This window comes from Tympanuchus pallidicinctus, unplaced genomic scaffold, assembly GCF_026119805.1.
Source record: "Tympanuchus pallidicinctus isolate F22 unplaced genomic scaffold, pur_lepc_1.0 scaffold16, whole genome shotgun sequence".
Lineage (NCBI taxonomy): Eukaryota > Metazoa > Chordata > Aves > Galliformes > Phasianidae > Tympanuchus > Tympanuchus pallidicinctus.
The window spans coordinates 28,596,889-28,619,151 of NW_026294679.1; the positions used below are offsets into that span (position 1 = coordinate 28,596,889).

The 22,263-nt window shown below is 36.1% G+C and overlaps 1 protein-coding gene across 3 annotated transcripts in view; it reads right to left on the reverse strand.

Annotated features, from left to right (window-relative positions):
• The window catches only part of GRID1 (glutamate ionotropic receptor delta type subunit 1), a 511,185-nt gene that overhangs the window by 110,743 nt on the left and 378,179 nt on the right, over nucleotides 1-22,263 (reverse strand). For all 3 annotated transcript variants that reach the window (XM_052677974.1, XM_052677976.1, XM_052677975.1), the window contains exon 5: nucleotides 10,562-10,615. In XM_052677974.1, coding sequence (XP_052533934.1) covers nucleotides 10,562-10,615 — 54 coding nt within the window. The remainder of the gene's footprint in view (nucleotides 1-10,561; nucleotides 10,616-22,263) is intronic.

The following is a 22,263-nucleotide window of genomic DNA, read 5'->3' on the forward strand; positions in this document are numbered from 1 at the left end:
AATACAAACAGACTGCAACTGACTACTGGCTTCCCTTGAACAACTGGGGACCCAAATTTTCTGTGACAACTCAGCAAGCCATTTAATTCAGTCCTAAACCTTTATAAGCAACTATGCTCCAAATTTCCAATCTTGATCATGGATCATTACACATCACAAGACGGCACACTAATTATCTTCCAATACTATGTGTGGACAACTGCATTCTAAATGGATTTTATTGATTGGTTTGCAAAATCTTACAAAATCCCATACTAAGTGCCCACTTTCTGGCTTTCGTGATCCCTTGATGTTACTGACTGTTACTGTTACTGATATTAATATAGATGGCAGTTTTTGCTTTGCTTCAGGGGTATGCTTTAAGGAAGGAAAGGAGCCTAACTATTGGCTAGCACCTCAAATAGCAAGTTGCAGTCAAACCTATAAGTTTTGAATTTCTTGAATTAGGATGGAAAGAGAGCATTTTTCTGAAAAATAAAGGATGTTCTTGTATACATGTGCTGGAGTTTTTCTCCACTAAGGGACAGAATGTGAGTAGTCTAAATAATTCAGGTAGCACCTAAATATTTTGGTAAGCAGACATCAGTGTAAATCTGACTATTAGTAGACCTCAGGCTATTAGTTGTTCTCAACATCCAACTCAGCACTGAAGGAGTATTCCTACAAACACTGTTTTCTGTTCTTGTGGCACATTAATGACAGAGATCACTCTTCAAGAATTTGTGGCATGCATGTATCTATTTATTTATCTGCACATTAAGAACTTGAGTTAGATTGTAATACCTAGCCACATTGCTCAGGGGAATATTTAAATTTGCTCTATTTGTGCCCAACTATCATAACACAAATTGCAAAATGAGACAATTATGTTTCACATTACAATCTCTATTTTCCTAGAGGTAATAACAGAATATTATAAATTTTAATGACATTAATAATTTAAAGAATCAAGAGATACCAGAAAGAAGATACCAGAGAAAGCTGGAGAATAAAACTGAATGGTGAGAGTACAAGGATGCTCACATAGACAAGGTTTAGATATATGCCCCTGTAACACGACCAATACTCCTCTCAATGCACTACATGTATCTATAAAATGGACACTTGTTCATACATTGCAAATCTAGAAAACATCTTCACAATAAGCTGGTTTTAAAACATTTCTGAAATATTCCATAGACAGATTTATGAAACCTTAACATTATGTTGGCTTCCCTGCATCTCGCATAAACAGACACGCACACAGGTTAATCCTTTAAGGAAAGGATACTTTTTCATGCCACAGAAAACAGTCTAATAGAGGTCTACATGACTGCCTGATCAATTTCCATCTTTGCTCTTCTCCCACAACCTCTTCCTTTCACCTGATGCCAATAAAATTTCCTATAGGTCTATTTCTATTTTCAAAGACTCCACAGTGAGCATCTTTCTCAGATTATAATGAGTGCATGAGTAAAAGCATGAAAAATGATAGTTAACCAGAACAGAACAAAAACAAACAACTCAACATTGATTTTAATGCAGACTTCACTGATGAGAACTCATAATGACATACTCATCTAATCTTGCTCCTTGACTGTTTCAGTGTAATTCAACAGCATCTGAATTAGGTCAATTCCGAACCTTAAAAGCTACTTAGAACAGAATGCAGGTGCATATAAAATCCAGTTTCAAACACACACACATACATGTAAAAAATGCTAAATATGCAGTTTTTTCTATAGTGTCAAAGACAGCATTTAAAAGGAAAGAAAAAAGATTTGTCAGCAAGTTACAAATATAGATTTATTTGGAATAAAATTGGAATAAATTTAGACATGTGAATTACTAAGCTTTGAACTGAAATGTGTCATCTGCTAGATTATTTAAAAAGAGTCTTTCTAGTATTTTGGTCAATTTTTGTAAGTCTATACATTTTTCTGTAATTTCAAATGATTATGCATATCATAGAATGCTTGCCCTACTTTTATTTCTGAAGTATCACAAAAATTCTGCTTTGTTCAAGCAAATTTGGCAGAGGGAACCATATTAGACTTATTATTATTATAATACATACAAACAATTGTATAGACTGTTTTTTCCAAAAATCTTTTAGAAATTCTGCATGTAGAGAAATATTGAGTAGAACTCCATATAGTCCTGGTTCTACCCAAATAAAAATGAAGCCATAACAATTTCTAAATAGCTGTGGATCTGACTGTTGACTACTCAAGGGGTATTACATAGGCATTTCTAGCCAAAAGGAGAAAGATTTTTTCAAAGGAAAGTGGAAAATAAACACTGCATCCATATGGGATTTTTCTTCTGCAGTCAGAAGTTTCTCCAAGATTACTCTACAAGCTCTGCATTAGGAAACACTGTTCATCAGACATTATCTAATGTCTTATTACCTGATACCCTTGGAGGAAAGAGAGGTAAAGTAATTTGTTGAGAGACACTTTATTTGATAATTGCTATCCTATTTTCTGCTCCTTCTCAACCTTTGAAAATATTTTATAGAGATCTCTATGTCATTATTTTCCTCTGGAAGAAGTGCCTTGATAGTGGCTGAGAAGACATTTGATTTGATAAGCCAAAGGGATGAGTAGCTATGGATATACTGAACATATTACATGGAAAAAAGAAAAGATAACTATTGGCAGAAATGACGGAGCTGCAGGGTAGAAACAGAAAGAACGAAATACATTGCACCAGGGCAGAAACAATGGAACACTTTCTCATTTCTCATATAACAAACTGCCTCTTACAGAATAGAGAACTGACGTAGAGTCCACTAAAGAGGAAACATGTTTCGAGTGAATGCTGAAGGCAAAAGGAAAAAAGAATAAAATAGAAACTTTTCTCTGTACTTGGTTCTGAATTATCACATGGCTTGAGTTTGAGAAATTTTTCTTTATCTGCTGAAGCTCTAGAAATTCAACCACTGGCAGCACCACCAGCATCATTTGAAATTTGTCATCAGCCTGGAAAGGAAGACTTGTTGGCCAAAGTTTGAGTCACATTCAAGTAATGCAGTTAACCAAACCTTCTGGATAACATCATTTCAACACAGCTTGGAGTTCTCCAAGTCCCTTAGCACTTCAACTTCCTGTATATGACTTCTTGCCACTGGTAAAACCTGTACTGTTGTCCTGTTTTCAGTTGCTTTTACTACTACTCCTGTAGAAATTATAAAGCTTCTTCACTTCTCTCTTCTCAACTCTGAGGGCTTTCTCTAACAAATATACTACCACAGATGGGAAGAGTTTATCCAAATACTTTACAGTATACAACTGCTTTGTGGTTTGCCTATACTCACAGCCTCAGTTATTTTCCATTTCAAACTTTTTTTTGGACTGAAAACAGAAAACATCCAGAAGCAACTTTTCCTGAGACTTCACTTTTATTTCGCAGCTGAAGAAGAATTTCATCAATCTTTTAACAACTGAATACTTAGCATTCCTATGGATTTAGAATCCTACCTTTCTACTATCCATCTTATAGTGCTGCAGATTGTTTGGTTGATTTCCATTTCATTTAAATGTGACAAACAATAGGACCTACTTTTTTTCTTAGTGACAAAGAAATGACCCCATATTGAAGTGCAGAGTCAAGCTACTCTGCACAGCATTAAACTATATCTTGAATCAAACATACAGCCATCCCATGTGTAAGGCCCCAGGAACACACACAAACACTGAGAACTGTGCTAATGAATCTGCCAGGACCATCAATAGCAAGATTCCTTTTTCCTTTACAAAGTTTCATTCTGGCACCTTCACAACAGTTCACAGAAAAAAATACAACAGAAGAATGCAATATAGGCTTTTTGCAAAGTAACAAAACTTTGCTATATAAGAAAGAAATCCTCCCTTTTCCTCTGAGGAAAAAGACATGACAGTTAACCACATGGATAGCTGATTATCAAGAAGAATTTTCACCCCAGTACATTCCTTTTCAATAGAGTTCCATCAAATAACATAATAATTTACATAGAAAGAAACCACTGTCATTTCCACAGTTGTCCCCACAATTCCCTCACCAATACTTTGAGAATTTACAAGTGAATATTGTGTGAATTTCAGCATTTGCTATTCCATGTGGCATTCATTCCACATAGCTTATAGTCTGTGGAATGTAAAAAAAAAAAAAAAAAAAAAAAAATCAGTATAATAATAGGTTATTTTGTTTTAACAACAAAGACTCCTTTGCATCTGATCTGACAATGACTAATCTGGACCAGCAAGAATAAATTAGAAATCAGAAATATCAGAAAATGAAAACTGTAGCCAAGTGGAATTTCTAACCTTTGGTCTTCCAACTTATTTTTACACCTTATAATTAAATTTATTTTTAAAGCACTGAAAGTGTCAGCAATTCATTAACATGCATCTTCCCATCAAAAGTAATAACAAGTAAAATATATATACATTTTAAACAACTGTAATCTAGATATAAAAGGTTCATTTCTGACCAAGTCAAGTCATTGGAGCTATCCCAAAGTTGGACCTGGTTAACAGAATGTAATCAAATGCAATCACTATTGCTTGCTCAGTAGCAAACGGAAAGGACAGAGTTTCATGCTGACTGCAAATAAAATACGTGACATAGTTCCCATAAATTTCATATCTGTCACCAAAGGTATTGAATAAACTTTCTGATCAGAAGTATAAGCAATGATTATTTGTATAAATTGGCACTGTCACACACATATTGCAATACGGCATTTGAAAGAACCTAGAACAGAAGGTGCAGATCTGAAAAGTAACATCCAGTGGTGTTCATAATATAGTTGTATTTGTCTTTCCAAATTGAGATCTGAAAATATTTAGCACTCAATGTGAGCAGGATGCAAATAAATAAATAAATAAATAAATAAATAAATAAAAACAACAGCAGAACAAGACAGAAATGTGATTGAGACAGAAAAAGGTAACTAAGGAAGATGCACCTATTCATTATGATATATTTAGATCATAAACTATTTCCCAATGCCCAATTTAATTTCTATTGCTAAAGATTAAATTGTATTTCCTTTATCTTTACAGTGTAAACATATTCTTCTTGTAATCGCATGCATCTTACCACCATACATTTGCTTCAACTCATAATTTTCACAGGAGCTCAATGTAATTCTTTCAATCTTTCCTCACCAGTCATATTCTAACGAGCTTTCACCATGCTAGGTGGTCTCCCCCCCAGTTTTCAAAATTATTCTGCCATCCTTCTTTGTTTTACAGTGTCTTGCTCCAGACTTCCAACGTAGTTCCAACAAGTCCAAGTTCATGTCAAGCAGTGCAAAATAATTGCCTCTTTTGTACTACTGGATACATCTGTTGTAAGATTACTGATAACTAAACCACAGCAGTATTGATTCATATTCTGTTGATAAACCATGACAACTGGAAGTTGCTCCAGCAGATGCTCAACAGCTATTTTGCAGCCGAAGCTATTTTGCAGCTCAGCACTACACTGAATTTCATCTACTGCCTAAATAAACTGGACTAAAATAATGTTTTTGTAACAGTATGGTAATAATTAATACTTTCTATAATGCAGATTCAAGTAAGTCAGTGAAAATACTAGAAACTCACTTGCCTTCTCCTTAGAAGTCACCTAACACTTTACCTTATACTACATCCAACCTTTTCGTATCACTTCTTATGAGTCAGTTCACACCTCAGCAAATCATTTTTCTGTTATGCCTTTGCATTCCTCCCTAGTTACCCATCATTTTTTCCCCTCTTCTTTTTAGTGGAATCCCTCCCTTTGATTTCAAGATCTGTAAAAATATCCCCATTGAACTACAGTATCTTATGTCCTCACAGAACTACACAGTGCTTTTGCCATACTATTTTCCTTGTTCTATCTTTTTAATAGCTTTACTAGCTCCCTAAACTTCTGAAGTTATAGAATCTCTTCATTGAACTCCATTAATACTATTCTCACATCTTCCTCTTCTTAAGCGCATGCTACCATCTTACAATCAGATCCACAATAATTATTTTCTGACTTGATATTCCTAATCCATTCTTCCTTAGCCTAAACAAAATCTGAACCTTAACATTTTACACGTGTAAGGATAACAACGTCCATAGCAAGAAAGTGTGCCCTAACACTGCTTTTTTCAGCTACCAGAGAAATTAAAATCCACCACTGTTACCATTTCTGGTCCTTTGGGCATTTCTATCAAAGATACACAAAGGTCTTTTCCAGGGTATCTCTCTGTATTTACACACAGCTACTCAACCAGACTGATTCTCACCACTCCTCAGGTTCAGGGCTGAGGTGTGTGTACATACTACTGGGACGTGTAGTTTGGACACTGAAACAATTATTCCCAATTCAAAATTATGACTAGTGATGAAAATTTGTTGAAATAGAAATGAAAGAAAGGATTTGGTGAAACAACTCATTTTATTTAACAGTTACATTCAGTAGCCACTCAAGTAAAGAATGGTTGACTGCTTTGTGTGGTTTATATATAAAAATAATGAATTTATGTACATATAAAAGAAAAAAAATCTGGAATCACAAATAAATTTGATGTATGGGAACAAAATACTGTGTCTAACAATTTTTTTTTATCAATGCTCAATTTTGCAGAAGAATTTATTTTGTATGCAGCCTTTATTTTTTTCTCTCCCCTGCTTGCAACAGAGAAAGTTTCCAAACCACAAAATGCCCCCCAGAATGAGAAACATGGCTTCTAATGGTATTTATACCCCTAGACCTACCACTGCTAACAAAAAAAGCAGATGCAGACTCCTAGAGCACTGTTCCTTGTACAGCCACATACAAATTCAGTTTCAAGTATTGCTCCTGTGTTTCTCCCACAGACATATGCCCTAGGCAACACACAGCATTTTCTCTGAATGTGCCAAAAAAGAGAAAGGGAGAACAGAAAACATCAGGAGTAACCAGCAGAAATGCTTGAAGTCAGGCACCAAAGAAAAAGAAATATAAGAAAAATAGAAAAAGAAAACAAGAAAAAAGATGGAAAATAAACACCCTGAAAAGGAGGAGGTAAGGTCAGAGAGCATCTACAACTGTGTCACACACTCATGCCACAAGAAGCAATAGCATGCACCTATCAAAGCCAGCAGGTCACTCTACCAACATATCAGGTGATAAATAGCAAAGATACATCCAAAATACTTGATTTGTTCTAACACAATTTACTGTAGGTCAGAATTAATTATGGACAACTGCCAGTAATCAAAGTTTTTGGACAAGTTGCTGTTCTCAAGTGGTGTTTGCTTGTGCAAGGATTTTTATTTTATTTTTTTTTTTAAAAGTCACATACATGAGGGTTTCTGAAAAGCTAAAAGCATGTTTAACATAGGTAGTGCTTGTATCTGAATTCTAAGTCTAGAAATACTAAATGATTCCTTGCACAAATAAATGTAAAGAGGATAAAACAAATATAAAACACAGAGGTGGCTAGAAATACATTTTTCCCCCTCCAATCTCCACTACTTTCAAGAGCTCTAAGTCTGAAACATGAAACATCTGAAGAAAATCAGACATATTTCACAAACATTTATTTTTAAGACAGCAAGGTTCTTAAGACATAGTAGAAGATGAGGAGAAGGACAAATAATGACTTGAAAGAGGACACAGTAGGCGCATACAGCCTGCAAAGACATCCCTATGTATTCTCCTATCCAGAAAGACTGCCATATAAGGTTGCAGCCTTCCAACCCATCAGCATTTTTTTTTTTTTTTTTTTTTTTTTTGAGGTGACTGAGTCCTTTTGTACCACCAATGGCATCCCAAAATGAATGGGTAAGTCAGCACAGAAATTTAAGTCATTAGAAACTAAAAATGCAACCCCTTAGCAGCAGAGTACTACAGTTTGTGTATAACCCCAACACAGCCCACATTTGTTCATCTGAAATATAATAAGCTTAACAGGCATACAGTTTTACATTCATTGGTATTGCTCATTGGTATTGCTTTCCCAACAAAAAAAATGAAGGGATAAGTTAAGTTGAAACTCTCAAATTTAACTCCTATTCCTGCACGTGGGAAAGAAATTCACTTTTTAAAAAATACATAAGTCAAAAACTCACAAAAAGAAACCCCAAAACCCACAAATATTTCATTATCAATGTAGAAAAAAAAAAAAAAAAAAAGTAGATTTAACTCAAATAAGATTTAATAACTGATTTCTTGTAGAAATAGTACTGTACTTTAAAGCCATTTTAACTATAGCCAGATAAGTCCAATGCAGCAAATTGTGAGATGAGCCTTGGGTCTATGAGTCTATGTATATTCAGTACTAAGCCCTTCAATGGCTCCCTGAAATGAGAACAGCTTAAGGAACCTATTTGCTAGAATCCCACACTCTTTATAGAAGGAACTGTCAGCAGAAACAACTGTCACTGTATTCTCTTCCTATTACTGCCCCTTTGGGTCAATTGGCCCTACACCTCTCCCCTTCCCTGCAATGGAATGATTAAGTCACACAGACCGCAGGGTAGACAGATGAACAGATCTTCAATCTGCTTGGGAGAGGGGAAAAAAATAAATAAATAAATAAAAGAGTGGCTCAGTATTAACACTATTTTACAGAAATTGTACCCGGTTTGCTACACATGCAGAACTGCATCAAAAAAAGCTCATTTGGCTGTTGGGAATTAAAAATTTATTAAATTCTGCAAATTACAGTGCCCATCAACAGCAAAGGAACAGCTTGTTTTCCATCAAATATCCACAGAGTTCCCATTGATACTAGCTGGAAACATGCATGTGGAAAGCATAATCAGTTTGTCTTCTTGCTGGCATTGGGGAACATAAACAGTTAAGTAAGAAACAGGCCCTAAAGAATCCATCCATAATACTTAAATATCTATATGGATATATCTTTTTCTTCTAGCAGTAGCTCTAAGCACACAAAGATCAACACTTCATAAAATATTTGCAAATTTTCTCTAAAGAATCCTAGAATGGCCTGGACCACAACGATCATCTGGTTTCAACCCCCTGCTATGTGCAGGGCTGCCAACCACAGACCAGGCTGCCCAGAGTCACATCCAGCCTGGCCTTAAACGCCTGCAGGGATGGGGCATCCACAACCCCCTGGGGCAACCTGCTGAAGCTTCACAAAGTTTAAGTACTTCTCAAATTTTGTTTGAATTTAATTGCATTCTGAAGACATTAGTAAGTATGTGCACTAATATTTTTCACTAAAGTTTATTTATAAGTCTATTTGCAGTAACAAGTTCCCCATACTTGTTAAGTTGCAAGGAAATTTCCTTTTTAGCTTAGATCTGCATTTTGCTACCACAGCTTCCATATCCAGTCATTAGGGGAAGACATAAAAGTTCTCAAAATAAGAGCAGACATCTTGTATGACACACGTGTGTGCGTGTAAGCACATGTTTATGCATGAGTGCTGAAGGTTTTTATTTGTGATATTATAGATTCAGGCGTCATGAAGTAAGTTTTAACACCTGAAGAGCAGAAATAGCAGATTCACAAAGACTCCCTCGCAGTCAATGTTTAGGAAAATACACACTGTTATCTTTATGTGAATATAAACACTGACTCTATGGGCATCTTGTTGGTATTTTGTAGTGGGTCATTACCACAGCTAACAAATCAGGAAGTACATAAATGTAACGTGGCCGAGGAAGAATTTATAAAGCCTTTATAAGCAGACATTTCACACTTTCCTCACCCTTATATTTAATTACAGCGCTTTCTAATACCACACAATTCACAGTTACTATTAAAAGTAGCCTATTCAAAATTATTAGCTAGGTGTAAAAAAAGGGAATGAGATATTAAACAAAGGAATTGGATATTAAATTAAAGGTTATGCATTGAAAATATAAAAATAAAACTGAACGCAGATCTTTTTACTTAGATATTATGATACTCTCGAACAAATCATCATTGAAAGCAAAAGCATATAAAAAAATGCAATTTAGTTTGAACAATAAGTGATTTGTAAATGATTATATATGGTACAAGACTTGAAGCTTTCTCAGGCTTTCTAAATACAAGTCTGCGCTCATTCCCATTAGGGCATCATGGTATTAATCTAAAATAAACAAACATAGTAGCAGGACAGGATACCATTTGCTGCAGAGAGAAAATCTCTCATTTTAGATCTGTGCTATCCTGGAACTTAGCCAGAACACCAACAAAATTCTGCTCTACAGAAAGCCAGCATGTCATGCAAATGCATTCTCTTAACAAGCTAAGGCTTCACTCTTTCCTCTCCTGACATCCGAGCACAGTTGTTCATAGGTGAGAAAGATGAGATTCCAGCAGATACAGAAGTATTTATTCAAGGTTTATTTTGAGATATTCTTTGGTTACTAAGTAGGTAATGGGGCAGGATCAACATGAAAGTAAAAATAACATATTTGAAAGCTTTATTTTGATTTTTCATGTGCAACTCATATCAATTCAATAAGGCATGCGAGATACAACACCATAGAGTTTGCCTTTGTACCATTCAAGAAGCAAAAATGGTAAGAGTATGCTCAGTCTGATGTACCCAAATACAGAAAACAAAGGATGGTGATGAGTAAGCATACGAAGCTAGGTTGTCTCTTCACTTTCTTACCTCGTTTACATAGACCCAGTGACTATCTTTTGATGCAAGGTTGGTTTCCACAGCCTAAAAAAAAAAAAAAAAAAGAAAAAGAAATAATAAAAATAAATAAAACATGAAGTATATTCCAAAGAGAATTTACAATGTAAGATACTGTCACATCTTATTCTGAATACTTTATTTTCCACTGGCATTGTTTCAGCACAGTACTTTCCAATTCTTCCGTTGCTACATGATTGAGAGGTACTTTATCAGTTGCAGCCACATTTCTCTGACTACTGCACCCAAAGTCCCGTGTACCATTAAGATAATCTATAAATGTAGCCTGAAGGCATATTGCAACATGGTGGTATGTCAGCGTGTTAAGGGATCCTGTAATGAATAATTGCTCAGGACATATGTGGTGTGCTTGTATTTATGAGAGCTGCTTTGAAAGTAATGCCTCCTATTTTATTCCTTTGGCCATGACATCAGAGGCGGATATTGGTGGTATGGCAGTAGAGGTTGAAACTTCCTACTAGTATTCCATTACTTCTGGTTGCCATATGACAGATAGCAGCAGAGGGGCAGCCCGAAAGAACGGTGTTTGACACGGAAGGGTGTATGAAGGAGTGCCACTGAATTCCTCTATGCAGAAAAGTGGTACCCACTGACATTCTGATGTTTGCTGAACATTTATGGAGACCAAACAGCAGATGTGAGCAGAGAGAGGTGGTGGGTGGTGCATTTCAACTGAAGCAACAGTGGCTCACCCCCACTGGTGCAGATTTATGCAAGTGTAGCATGCAAGCTCTTGTTCATCACTGGAAAAACACATAGCTAAAGGTTGTGACCGTGTTGAAAAAGACTGCATTGTAGCTGAGAATTTGATCTATCAAAAAGTGCTCTTCATAGGTATTGTAGCTATTGTTGTTTCTCATGGAGAGAAATAAGCAATTACTTTCACACATTACTTTCAGAGAGACCTGTACATAATAATCCCATAGGCTTGCTTTCTTCTAAACACGTCTCCCAGATATATTACTTCTGCCTTATTACAACTCTGTTCATTTAACTTTAGTTAACCTATTTAATTAAAACCACCACTCTGAGACACTCATATGAGTCATCCTCTCTTCACATTTAAGCAAGACCCAAGAGATAGTTATGATTTGCATGGACAGTTTTTCCAGCTTCCTGGTATGGACTTAGATAATGATTTCATACTATGAAGAGAAAGAGTTCATCTCGTCACACAGGATATTTATCAGCCAACAGATAGCCCTCGTGGTTCACTACAAAGGTAAAACCAGAAAAGATCACCAGCACAATTGTCTCTACCAGTAATGAGGATCTTGGAGGAAAGATTTGGTAATGTACATGAAAGTTTCTAATTGCCCCCTTTGTTTAACAGAGGTAAGTTATTCTGTAGTCTCATAAAACTATATCAAGGATCAAGAGGTGTACACTACAGTGATTATGATATTGCTAATGTCCTGCTTAACACATAGTTAAACAACGAGCGTGGATTCAGCTCACCTAATAAAATGAGTCCCAGTACACATTTGTATTTCAGGAGGCAGTTCATTACAGAAAACCAGTTTATGTCACTGCATTTCTTCTTCTATGCCAATACGATCCTATTTATTGGGCAGACATTCTTACACCATGTTATAAATTGCCCTATGAATCACTGTAATGTACCTAGTTAAAAAAGACAAACACAAATGAACAAAATCCTTTTAAGTAACTGCTTTTTAACCTGGATAATTTCGGCGCCATGATTGCTCTTTGTGGCTTCAAAAACAACTGCACTGATAGTGAGAGGCTCTATAGACCGTGGCTGGGCTGGGAAGGAACAGCATCAACCACCCTACTCTCCAAACACATTTGCATAATAAGCCTCTCAGATATTTTGCATCAGAGGCAGGGATGATGCACCTTCTTTTATGACAATGACTCCAGATGACTGGTTGAGCATAAACACCCATGATTTCCAAGGCTGAAATGCAATGACAAGTTATCTGTCCTTAATATAGACAAAGGGAATACCTGATCCTAGCAAGAAAACAAAACAAAAGCTGGCTAAGTAGCCAACATCAACATTTTTAATGTCACTCTTCATTAATATTGTGTTAAAAAAATACACGTAAATTACTTAAGTAACAGTGTTTTAAAACCTGTTATTCAATCTACATAAACAAGAGAAAAAACAGTGGACAATACATGGATCTCAATCCATTTCTCATGTCCACAAGGTGAAGTACTCCTTTAAAAAGACAAAAATCCTTAAAGAAAAAAATCAAAAAGTCAAAAGGAGAAAAATCATCACAGACAGGACACATTATTTCTCATCAGCATCATAAACAGCATGATGGGGAATGTAACTATCCCTGGTGTCAAAATAGATGAGAACTGCTAGAGACAAGATAATCCTCTCTTCAGTATGCAGTGAAAAAAAAATTGTCTCCTTCTGTTAATTGCCTACTTAGCATTTCTTTTAAATTGGCAAGAAAATTAAACTGACCCCTTAAGTGAAGAATTGTAGCTGCTATGAAAGCTAATCTTAACAAAACTTGTAGATTTTCTCCTTATTCCCCCCTCTAACATGTTCTTCAGACATAGCCAAAACAGCCCAGTGTGGTAATGTACAGAGGAAAAACAAAGTGCTGCCAAAATTAGCAAAGCAGAACTAAATAATGCTCAGGTGCAGAGTTATTGCATTGGCTACGTTTTGTGAGTTACCTGCAACAGTGAGCAATTTGTATGAATAAATATTAAGTTGGAGGTGCTGAAATAGCCAGGGAACTTCAAATGAATGATTCTAACTCATTCTTCTGGGTTCATGTATCTGTGCCAAGGTTTTTAAAAGAGATTGACTAAATTTAGGATGCTCAGAGTTTATCTTTAGCCAGAAGAGTGCTAGTCCATTCAGCATCCCGTGCAAAAGTCAATGGCTCTTCACTCTAGAAGCCTGAAACATTTAGAAACATAACTGCATCTAGAGGTAGGCAAGTTTAAAAGTCTATAAATATCTTCTGTTTAGAGCTGTGCCATGTCCCATGAAGCAGTACTCTAAAACCAGACACACTGAGAGGAGGAAAAAAACTTATGTTTCAAATTTTGAGCCACATTTACAGAGTTGCCCTAAAGAACCCCTCCAATATCCTACAAGGAACAGCTGAAAGAGATCATGAAAATTTCAGCCTTCCGATAGCACGGGTACATTGGAGGTGCACTCACTGCCAGAGGCCCAAGGAAATTAAAGAGTGTGAAGACCAAGCTATGGTATACCTATGACACCTATCAGGTGACACCTATGATATCATACACAAATTCCTTCAGAATTCTCCAAATAAATATATATTATGTATGTTTGTGATTTGTGTAGTTTCTTGTTTGTTAAAAAGGAAATGGGGAGATTATGGTCATTCCTTTTTAATTAGAATTTAAATATTCAAGATGTTCAACATCTTGTCATTTGCTAAGCTTTTGGCTCAAACCATTCAGAATTCCCTACAAAAGATCCTATTACAGCCTATTTCATAAATGCATCCTTCATTAAAGAAAGCAGGCTAGGAATCTCTCATTGCTGCAGCAGAGGAAAACCTCTGAAATAGATTGTAGCAGGATTAATTGCTAAAATATGGGTTCTTTGGTGAAAAGCATACTAATATATATATACAAAAACAGCTATTTCTTTATATACTGCCTAGGTAGAGAGTCTGAGAATAATGCCTCACAACATTTCTAATCTGCTTATGAGATAAACAGTACATTGGAAATTAAAGTACATCCATATTTCTTTAATCTTAGACTAGTAAGTAGCTTCCATGAGTTTGGAAAAAAAAAGGTGTTGAGAAACTACACATCCTTGTTCCTCCCTGGCCACATTTCAACAACCAGATGTTAAAATACAGAACCTAAACTCAAAGATTTCAAACTCAGCTGATGAACAACTATTTGTGACAACATATAAAAGATACTAGCAGAACTCTGCCCGACTGGGAAGAGGGGAAAGAGAGCAGTGAACATAGAAGACTGTTATAACAGGATCTGAAATCTGTTTGTCTTTTGATCTTCTGTTTCTCCCTATTTCCTTTCTATTGCTAGTGTTTTCTGCTGAGAAATTATAACCAGTGTTAAAAATATATTGTTCATAAAAATGATCAATGATATTTTCATGTAGACAGCCTTATTTTTAAATTTATAAATTGAAATAATACATTGCTAAAATCCATCTATTTTATTCAAAATATTAATGGAGAACAAATATTTACATTGCTTTACAAAGGAAGCAACTCTGCTCATTAGTTGTAGAATTAGAAGCGAGGAAGGTTTGCAACAAATACAACAATGTTCAGAAAGAAAGCCATTCTGCAGAAAGCAAAGCAAGCAAACCAGATGCAATCCATTCCTGATCTCTTCCAAAAATCTGAAACCAAGCACATTTCCAAGCAGACAGCAACAGGGATGGATATATTCTAAGTATCTGGCTGCTTTGCCAGGGTCAGCACCTTAGCATTGAGAGTAAAGAGCTGGTTTTGTAGAAGGGAGCATGGGGATGAGTGTCTAGACACAACCTAGAGGGCAAGAAGCAGATGAGTGTCCAAATAGAGAGGGGAAAAATCATGTTTCAGTGACAGCTGAAGATGGCAAACAAATGGTCCTGTTGTTTCTACAGTTCCAGAAGGAAGGGCTGTCACTCTGAAATTTGTGACAAGAAAGAAGCAGTGTGTTTTGCCAGGAAGGATATCAAAACAGAAAAGGATATTGTTCATTCTTTCACTGTAATGGTAGGGATAAAGAGCATTACAGCTTTCCAGGGGAAAAAAATAAAAAAACAAAAATCAAGTGAGAAGTGGTGAGTTCACAGTTGAAAAATCATTTGGAAAGTGTCCTAAGAGGCACTATAAGAAAAACAAAAGCAGAGTTTAAATACTAATTATAGCTAGAAGTAGAGTGCAGATACACCTGCAACACAGAGAATCTAGCTTAGGAGCACTGACAGATAGAACAGGAAATAGACTATCTCAAGTTGGGAGGGTACCATATAAATCACTGAATCCAACTACTGGCTCCAAACAAGCATCACCCAAAAAAAATCAGACCCTATGACTGAAAATACTGCCCAGAATCTTGAATTCTGACAAGCTTGGTGCCATGACCACTGTCCTGGGAAGTCTGTTCTGGCACCAGATCACATTCTTCCTGATATCCAACCTGAACCTCCCGTGTTGTCATTCTCTCAAGCACTACCACTGGTCATCAGAGAAAGGAGATCAGCACCTGACCTTCCACTCCCCCTCATGAGCAGGGCACAATTAGCTGTCCCATAATTCTACTTCTCTCTAGGCTGAATATGTCAAGGGACCTCAGTCATGCCTCACAGGTTTTTGCCTCCAGACCCTTGTGGAATGGTTCCACCATGACTAGTTGAGTATTCAACTCCTAACTCTTTCCATGGAGAACCAACTGCCACTATCATCAAAGCCTGTTAGATGCCAACATTCAGTTCTGTGATGCCCAACACCAGCAATTAGGTTCCTTCACAAACTCCTACTGTGCAGCTGCTTTCCACCCTGCAGACCCTCCTGCAGACCCCCTGCCAGTTGGGCAGATTGCCAATGGGCAGCCTTTGGGATGCTTACAACCAGAGAGAGACTGGAGACCTGTAACAGAGATCTGCAGAGAGTCACAGCTGGGGACCCATAGGGTCCTTTTCTGGGATGAGAACTGTGAGTGAAGAGACTAAGAAATGCCCAGGGTCAGCTTTGTTAATATGGAATATGTGGGGAAAAAAAAGAAAAAAAAAGTGAAAGCTTCATCATTGGCAAATATCACAAAGTACTGGCTCATCTGAGGGCCTCTGTCATTTTTTCCTTCTTCGTATTTCTGAAGTGACCAGTAGGACAATGACTGATAAACTTTTCTTTGTTGTTAATGTATTTATTATTCATAATGAAACAGTAAGTAAAGAAGAGCTCATGGAAATAATCATGTCTAAATCTCAGCTCTTTTCAAATGTTTTAAAAGCTATCATTCACTACCCTTACAATTTATTACCTGCTTATTTTACATTTGTCACTGAATAGGTTTCAAAAGAAAACTGTTTCCAGCTCCTATTGTCCCAAGCAAGGCTAAAGTCAGCGACCCGCTTCCAAAAGCGGCTTTTATATTTTCTCTTCACATCCTTGGAGGAAGGATTTAAGTGGAGTGTTTTATTACTACTATTCCTCTCACAAAAAAAAAAAAAAAGGCAAATTTTTCAGGACCATTTTGAAATCTACTTTGTAATTCTGAGACAAGTCTATCTCCAGTTGCAGACTTTTGTTAGCAGGAGACAGGCTTACATTTCAAAAAATATGTTTCTTCTTAGTTTAGATGGGAAAAAAAGACACCCAAAAAAACTAGGTATCAGATAACTGGCTTATATTCCAAAGAAGACACAACCAAATTGGTAATGGAATACACCTGTCAGTAATTCATTCCATACTACCAAAGTGCAAAGTGTTTATCTAAGATGCTATGTACCTGGATATAAGTAAGTCAAGACAGAAGATATGGGAAAGTCCATTATGGCAGAGCAGGTGGGCTCAGGAGTAATCCATTGGATACTCAATTTATATTTAGAAACCCCTATCTAATAAAACAGTTGTTCACATTCAGGACTCATTTGCATTGGGAATAAAGCTTCACAGATGAACAAGATCTCAGAGTAACCGAGATTCCTGTAATTCATTACAAACTTTCTTTGCTTTTCATTTTAAGTATCTCTTTGCTCAGTGTTTCCAGAGCAACACAACTTCTATAAAGCTTAATAAATTAAAAATAAAGTAAGCATTAATAGCCATAATATTTTTTTAAATGTGAAGAAAAATGTCAGACAAGTCTAATCTACTTACAATATTTATAATGTTGTGAAGAAGACTCCAAACCGACAGTCTTTAAAGCTGAATGGTAGTACTGCCATTAGTAAGCTTTCCACACCATAGTATTACATCCAAACTCAAAAGCATGAATGAGACAACCTGGACTCTGAATTTTGAAAAGAAAAGATCTCACTTCCAATAAACTGTATTAGGAATGTATGTTTACATTTTTCTTTTTAATACAGGTTAATTAAATTTTTTAAATGTCATTTCAAACAAATATGAAATTCTTCCTTCTCTAAATGTTAAATGGTAATTTGAAAAGGCTCTATGACATATTTTTTCAAATAAGAAAATTCATTGAGCCTGACCCTTTCTGACTGAAATTCTTCTTGAAGAGTTTGTCCTTCCATTGAAAAGTTTTGTTAAAATTCAATACTCTTCCTTTACCAAAGATCTTCCTAGGAATTTGCACGCTGATAAAAAACACCTAGCAAGCTGAGTACACATCTTCCAGTGATCACCACCTCACATCAACGGTACAGTTATTTTCCATATAATACAGCAGGAGCCATCAATTCAGAGATCTAGTTCATATTAACTATGTAGAAGGGATTCAAGAGCCACAAGCCTAATGGCACTTTAACATCCATGTTTCTTGATCACTAACTGCATATATTACTTCATCCTGCACTCTGACAACTGGGAGAATCGTTTCCAGTCCCTAATAAGACATGTCATGTAAACAGGAGTAAACTTGAGCCGGACCTTCCCCTGCTTTTAGTACACACTCCTACAGTATATGAATGCTGATTAGAGGATGTACATGACATTTTGTACATTATAACTTGATAATAACCTAAATGGAAATATACTAATAATATAACTGAAAATCACACTAGTTTCCTGTTACATATGTCATAGGTGGTAAAATTATATGTACACTCAGTATATATACGCATAAACTGAAGAAAGCTACCCAGAAGTTTAATCAAGAGGAACAATGAAGAAAAGGGAAAGGGACAAGGAAAAGAGGAGAAACCACGCACAGCAACATCTCCTGCTTACATGGCTGTGTTCCTTCTTAACTACTGCAATAAAGATGACATTGCCTATTATTTTAATCACTTAAATCTAATACCTTGGGTTTCTGCTTAATCTTATTCACTTTTTATAAGTAATGTTTATATTCAATCTCTCTTGCATTCCATTTATGGCATTTTCTACTGAATCATACATGAAAGTAAAATACTGGATATGGAGTTCGTCCAATAGCATTCAGTAAGAATTTACTTTTCAAAGCTCAAGCGTCAAATACTACTTATAAACTTGTTAACCATTGACCACTTAACTGTTTGGCACAGTGGTGACACCAGATAATTGCAGAGCTATCAGGAAGCAATATTTCTGTAAAGACATAAATCTAATGTTAACTACAGAATATAACCTCTCCAAAATCTTGTACTTAAAATGTTACCAAGTTCTCATGCTGAGCTGACTTTGAAGACGCTCTGCAATCTTCTTAAAAAATATTTAATTTTTCCTCACTTAGATACTGAATTTCTTTTTTAACAGATTTGTTACATCTATCTTCTATTTTAAAAAGCCTCATTTTTCTAGAGAAATTTTTCTAATGTTTTGTTAACAAAGGTATTCCTGAAAAGGTCAAACTGCAAAGAACAAATTAAACTCGTCAGCATTTCACTTTGTTTGCTTTTGTATTCCCCATCCCCCATGAACTCACCTAAAACACTTCAGTGTTTTAAGTTTTCTTCTTGTTTGAAACACCTACATGGAGTTGACTAGACTTCATTTTCAACTGAATAAGCTTGAAAATTGTTCATCAGGGACAGATCCTTTGCAAATGAAGTATCAGCATAGGCGATTGCTCTGTATTTTAAAAACAAGCATCCATTGCACAGCCAGTGCTAATACATTTCAATGTATACCACCACTCCCATACTCAGCATACTCATTGCTCTACTCAGAATAGCTTAAGCTCCAAACTTCAGCGTGCACATATATGATGCAAAGAACATGACTTTTTTGTAGATTTAAACAGCAGATGGTAACCATGTCATTAAAGACATGCAAACTTCTTAGCTTTCTAACATACACCCAGCAGAAAACAGGGGCAAAGTTTACATTCTTAATTCCCTCTTTTAAAAGTATACTTCATTTTGTGGCAGCATGTTAGCTAAAGTTCCCAACATCATGCATCATGGCACAAACTCTAAACTTAAGGAATCAACTACAGGGTCAGAAAATCTCTTTGATTCTCATGAATTTAGGGTTTTAATGATGGTTTATAGCCTCTTTCATAACATTGCCAATCGTAATTCAAGGCAGGTATTTTACAGAGGTTATGCTCTTTGTAAACTCCACAAACTTGGAAAACTACATCCACATCAAAGGGAACCCTGTCCATTACCCACTTTATTTAGCTGCTCAGATATAGAACACCACTTCTCTTTAAATTGCTTATAAATACTGCCTGATTTTAAAGAAGAGATGACAACAAGACTCTTGCCTCAGCCTCAAACATAATTACTTTCAAACCAGTCCTTTTCTGCCTGCAGCGCTCCTATTTTAAATTGCAAAATAAATACATAAATAAAGTAAAATCCTTACAGATGCAAAGACCTTCTTGTCAGTTATAGCATGTTTCACATGCACAAACAGTGCTACAGGCTGTGCAAGCACTAAAGAAGAGGAAGATCACCTTTAAGAAGAGAAGAGTTACTAATCAGGTCTGCCAGCAAGAAAGAATTGTCTTTTTTTATACTGCATGAGGCTCCTATGTACTGGTCAACTGATAACTCTGTCTGCACTAGGAGGAAAGAAACCCTTGGTGAGAAATAATGGAAGAGCTAACTTTCCCTTTACACCATCTTAATGCAAATATAATGCTTTGCAAACAGGTAAGCAAAAACAACAGTCCCTCAGCTCTGTCTACATAGCACACACGGCTGAGAGGTAGACACTGATTAGTTCAGCTTCCTTTACAGATTTCGCTTCCAAATGGTGAATATTTGTACACTCATTTAAGTCACAACGCTCAATGTTTTGCATTCACACTTTCTCAAATCTCGTAGAGATGCATTTGAGCCCATGTGGCTGCCACTTCATTGCTGCCAGTCTTTATCAGCTGGCAAGTCTTTGACAGCAAGGATGTTATATACAGTAATATACACACACACACACACACACACACACACACACACATCCATACACAATAGCGTGACTTGAACAGATTTGACCAAAAAACATATTTACTTTTCCTAAATGCTTGCAAACAGTTATCCAAGAAAGTAAAGTAAATTAAGAATACATACTCCACCCTTTGAAGCAATTTCCACTTTGTCTTACAGAAGCTTGCCCAGTGTTTGCAAAGTTGTAAACAAATGGGTTTCTGAGAATGAACTTCTCTACACTGTCTGGAGCAAAAGCCCATTTTCCAACTCCAGGGAAAAGAGCATTCATAACAGATTATTCCTCGATTCTGTTATTGAAAACAAACCACCTTTAGCATTTTAACAACTGTAATTTTCTCCTCATTGTTTCTGAGGTAAAATCTAGACGAAACAGATTTGTGTTCAAATTATGATGTACAAATCCAGAGGGGAAAAAAGTGAATCGTGTATTTATTTATTTATTTATTTTAAATCAGAGCATATTTTACTTGTGATATAGCATCCTTAACTACTGATTTCCATTATCCCATCCATACAAGCAAGAAAGCTAGTGAAAGAAGCCTATGCATCACAGAAAAACAAAGTACATTATAGTGTTCCTGTTAGACAGTGTGATCATGAAGCTAAGAACAGCCCAGATTGCTAGCTTTGTAATGGAGGACCTTGAAGTAATTCCAAATTTCCTCAGCTATGCTCAGATTCTAAACTTTACATTAGCCCATTTTCTCAGCAGATACTCCTTTTAAACCTGAGAGCTTTAAATGTTTTTGATATTATCAGCAGTGATTCTGAAAAATACTGTTGAAGGAAATGGTTCTAGCTGCTTGAGAAAAATAAAAAGTATGATAAACGCAGAAGTACTTAAAGAATGTTTAAACACATGATGACTTCTCAATCCAGATAACATAACTGCAGTGAAAATAGTGTGAAAAATGAGGTCACACACTCAGAGAATGGTAAAAAAACAAACAAACCACAGCATTGGTATTACTTGAGATTTCACCAGTTGGGAATACACAAGAGGCTTATTAGAAGGTTTATTCTCCACTCTATCAATTTGTTCTCCCACCAACAGGTTGACCCTAGGATGTATCAGCTGAAGTGTCAGTAGAGCAAGAAAGTATTAATAACACTAGGGAGGTTCCTGCAGCAAGTAGTGGCATGGAAAGTGAGCTTAAGTTTGAATAGTATACTTAAGAGCAGAACAGTAAGAGAATAAGCTAGCTGTATTTCAAGTACTATTTTAAGTACCTCAGGAGGAAAAACACCATCACAATTGCTAAGTTCACTTGGATATGCTGGAAAAAAGAATAGATACAAATAGGATCAGATATGTCTTGACTGAGAAATATTTTTAAGTATTATGGTGAGGTTCTGAATTCACTTCAAGAACAATAGTAGCAGGTCAAAATATAGCCAACTCAATTTCAAGAGGGCATAATCAATTTATAAAAGCAATTATGGAATATGCGTGTATATATATATACACACACACATACACACACACTTTTCACTGTGGCCTCTGTTCTCAGGGGATGGGAGCAAGTAATCCAGGAGCTCATTCCTCATCTTACAACTCTGAGGCAGTGCAGAAACCAACCAGCAGGTTGGTTGTTCCAGGTTTTCTGATATGGGTACAAAAAACACACTTTATGCATTAGAGACTACA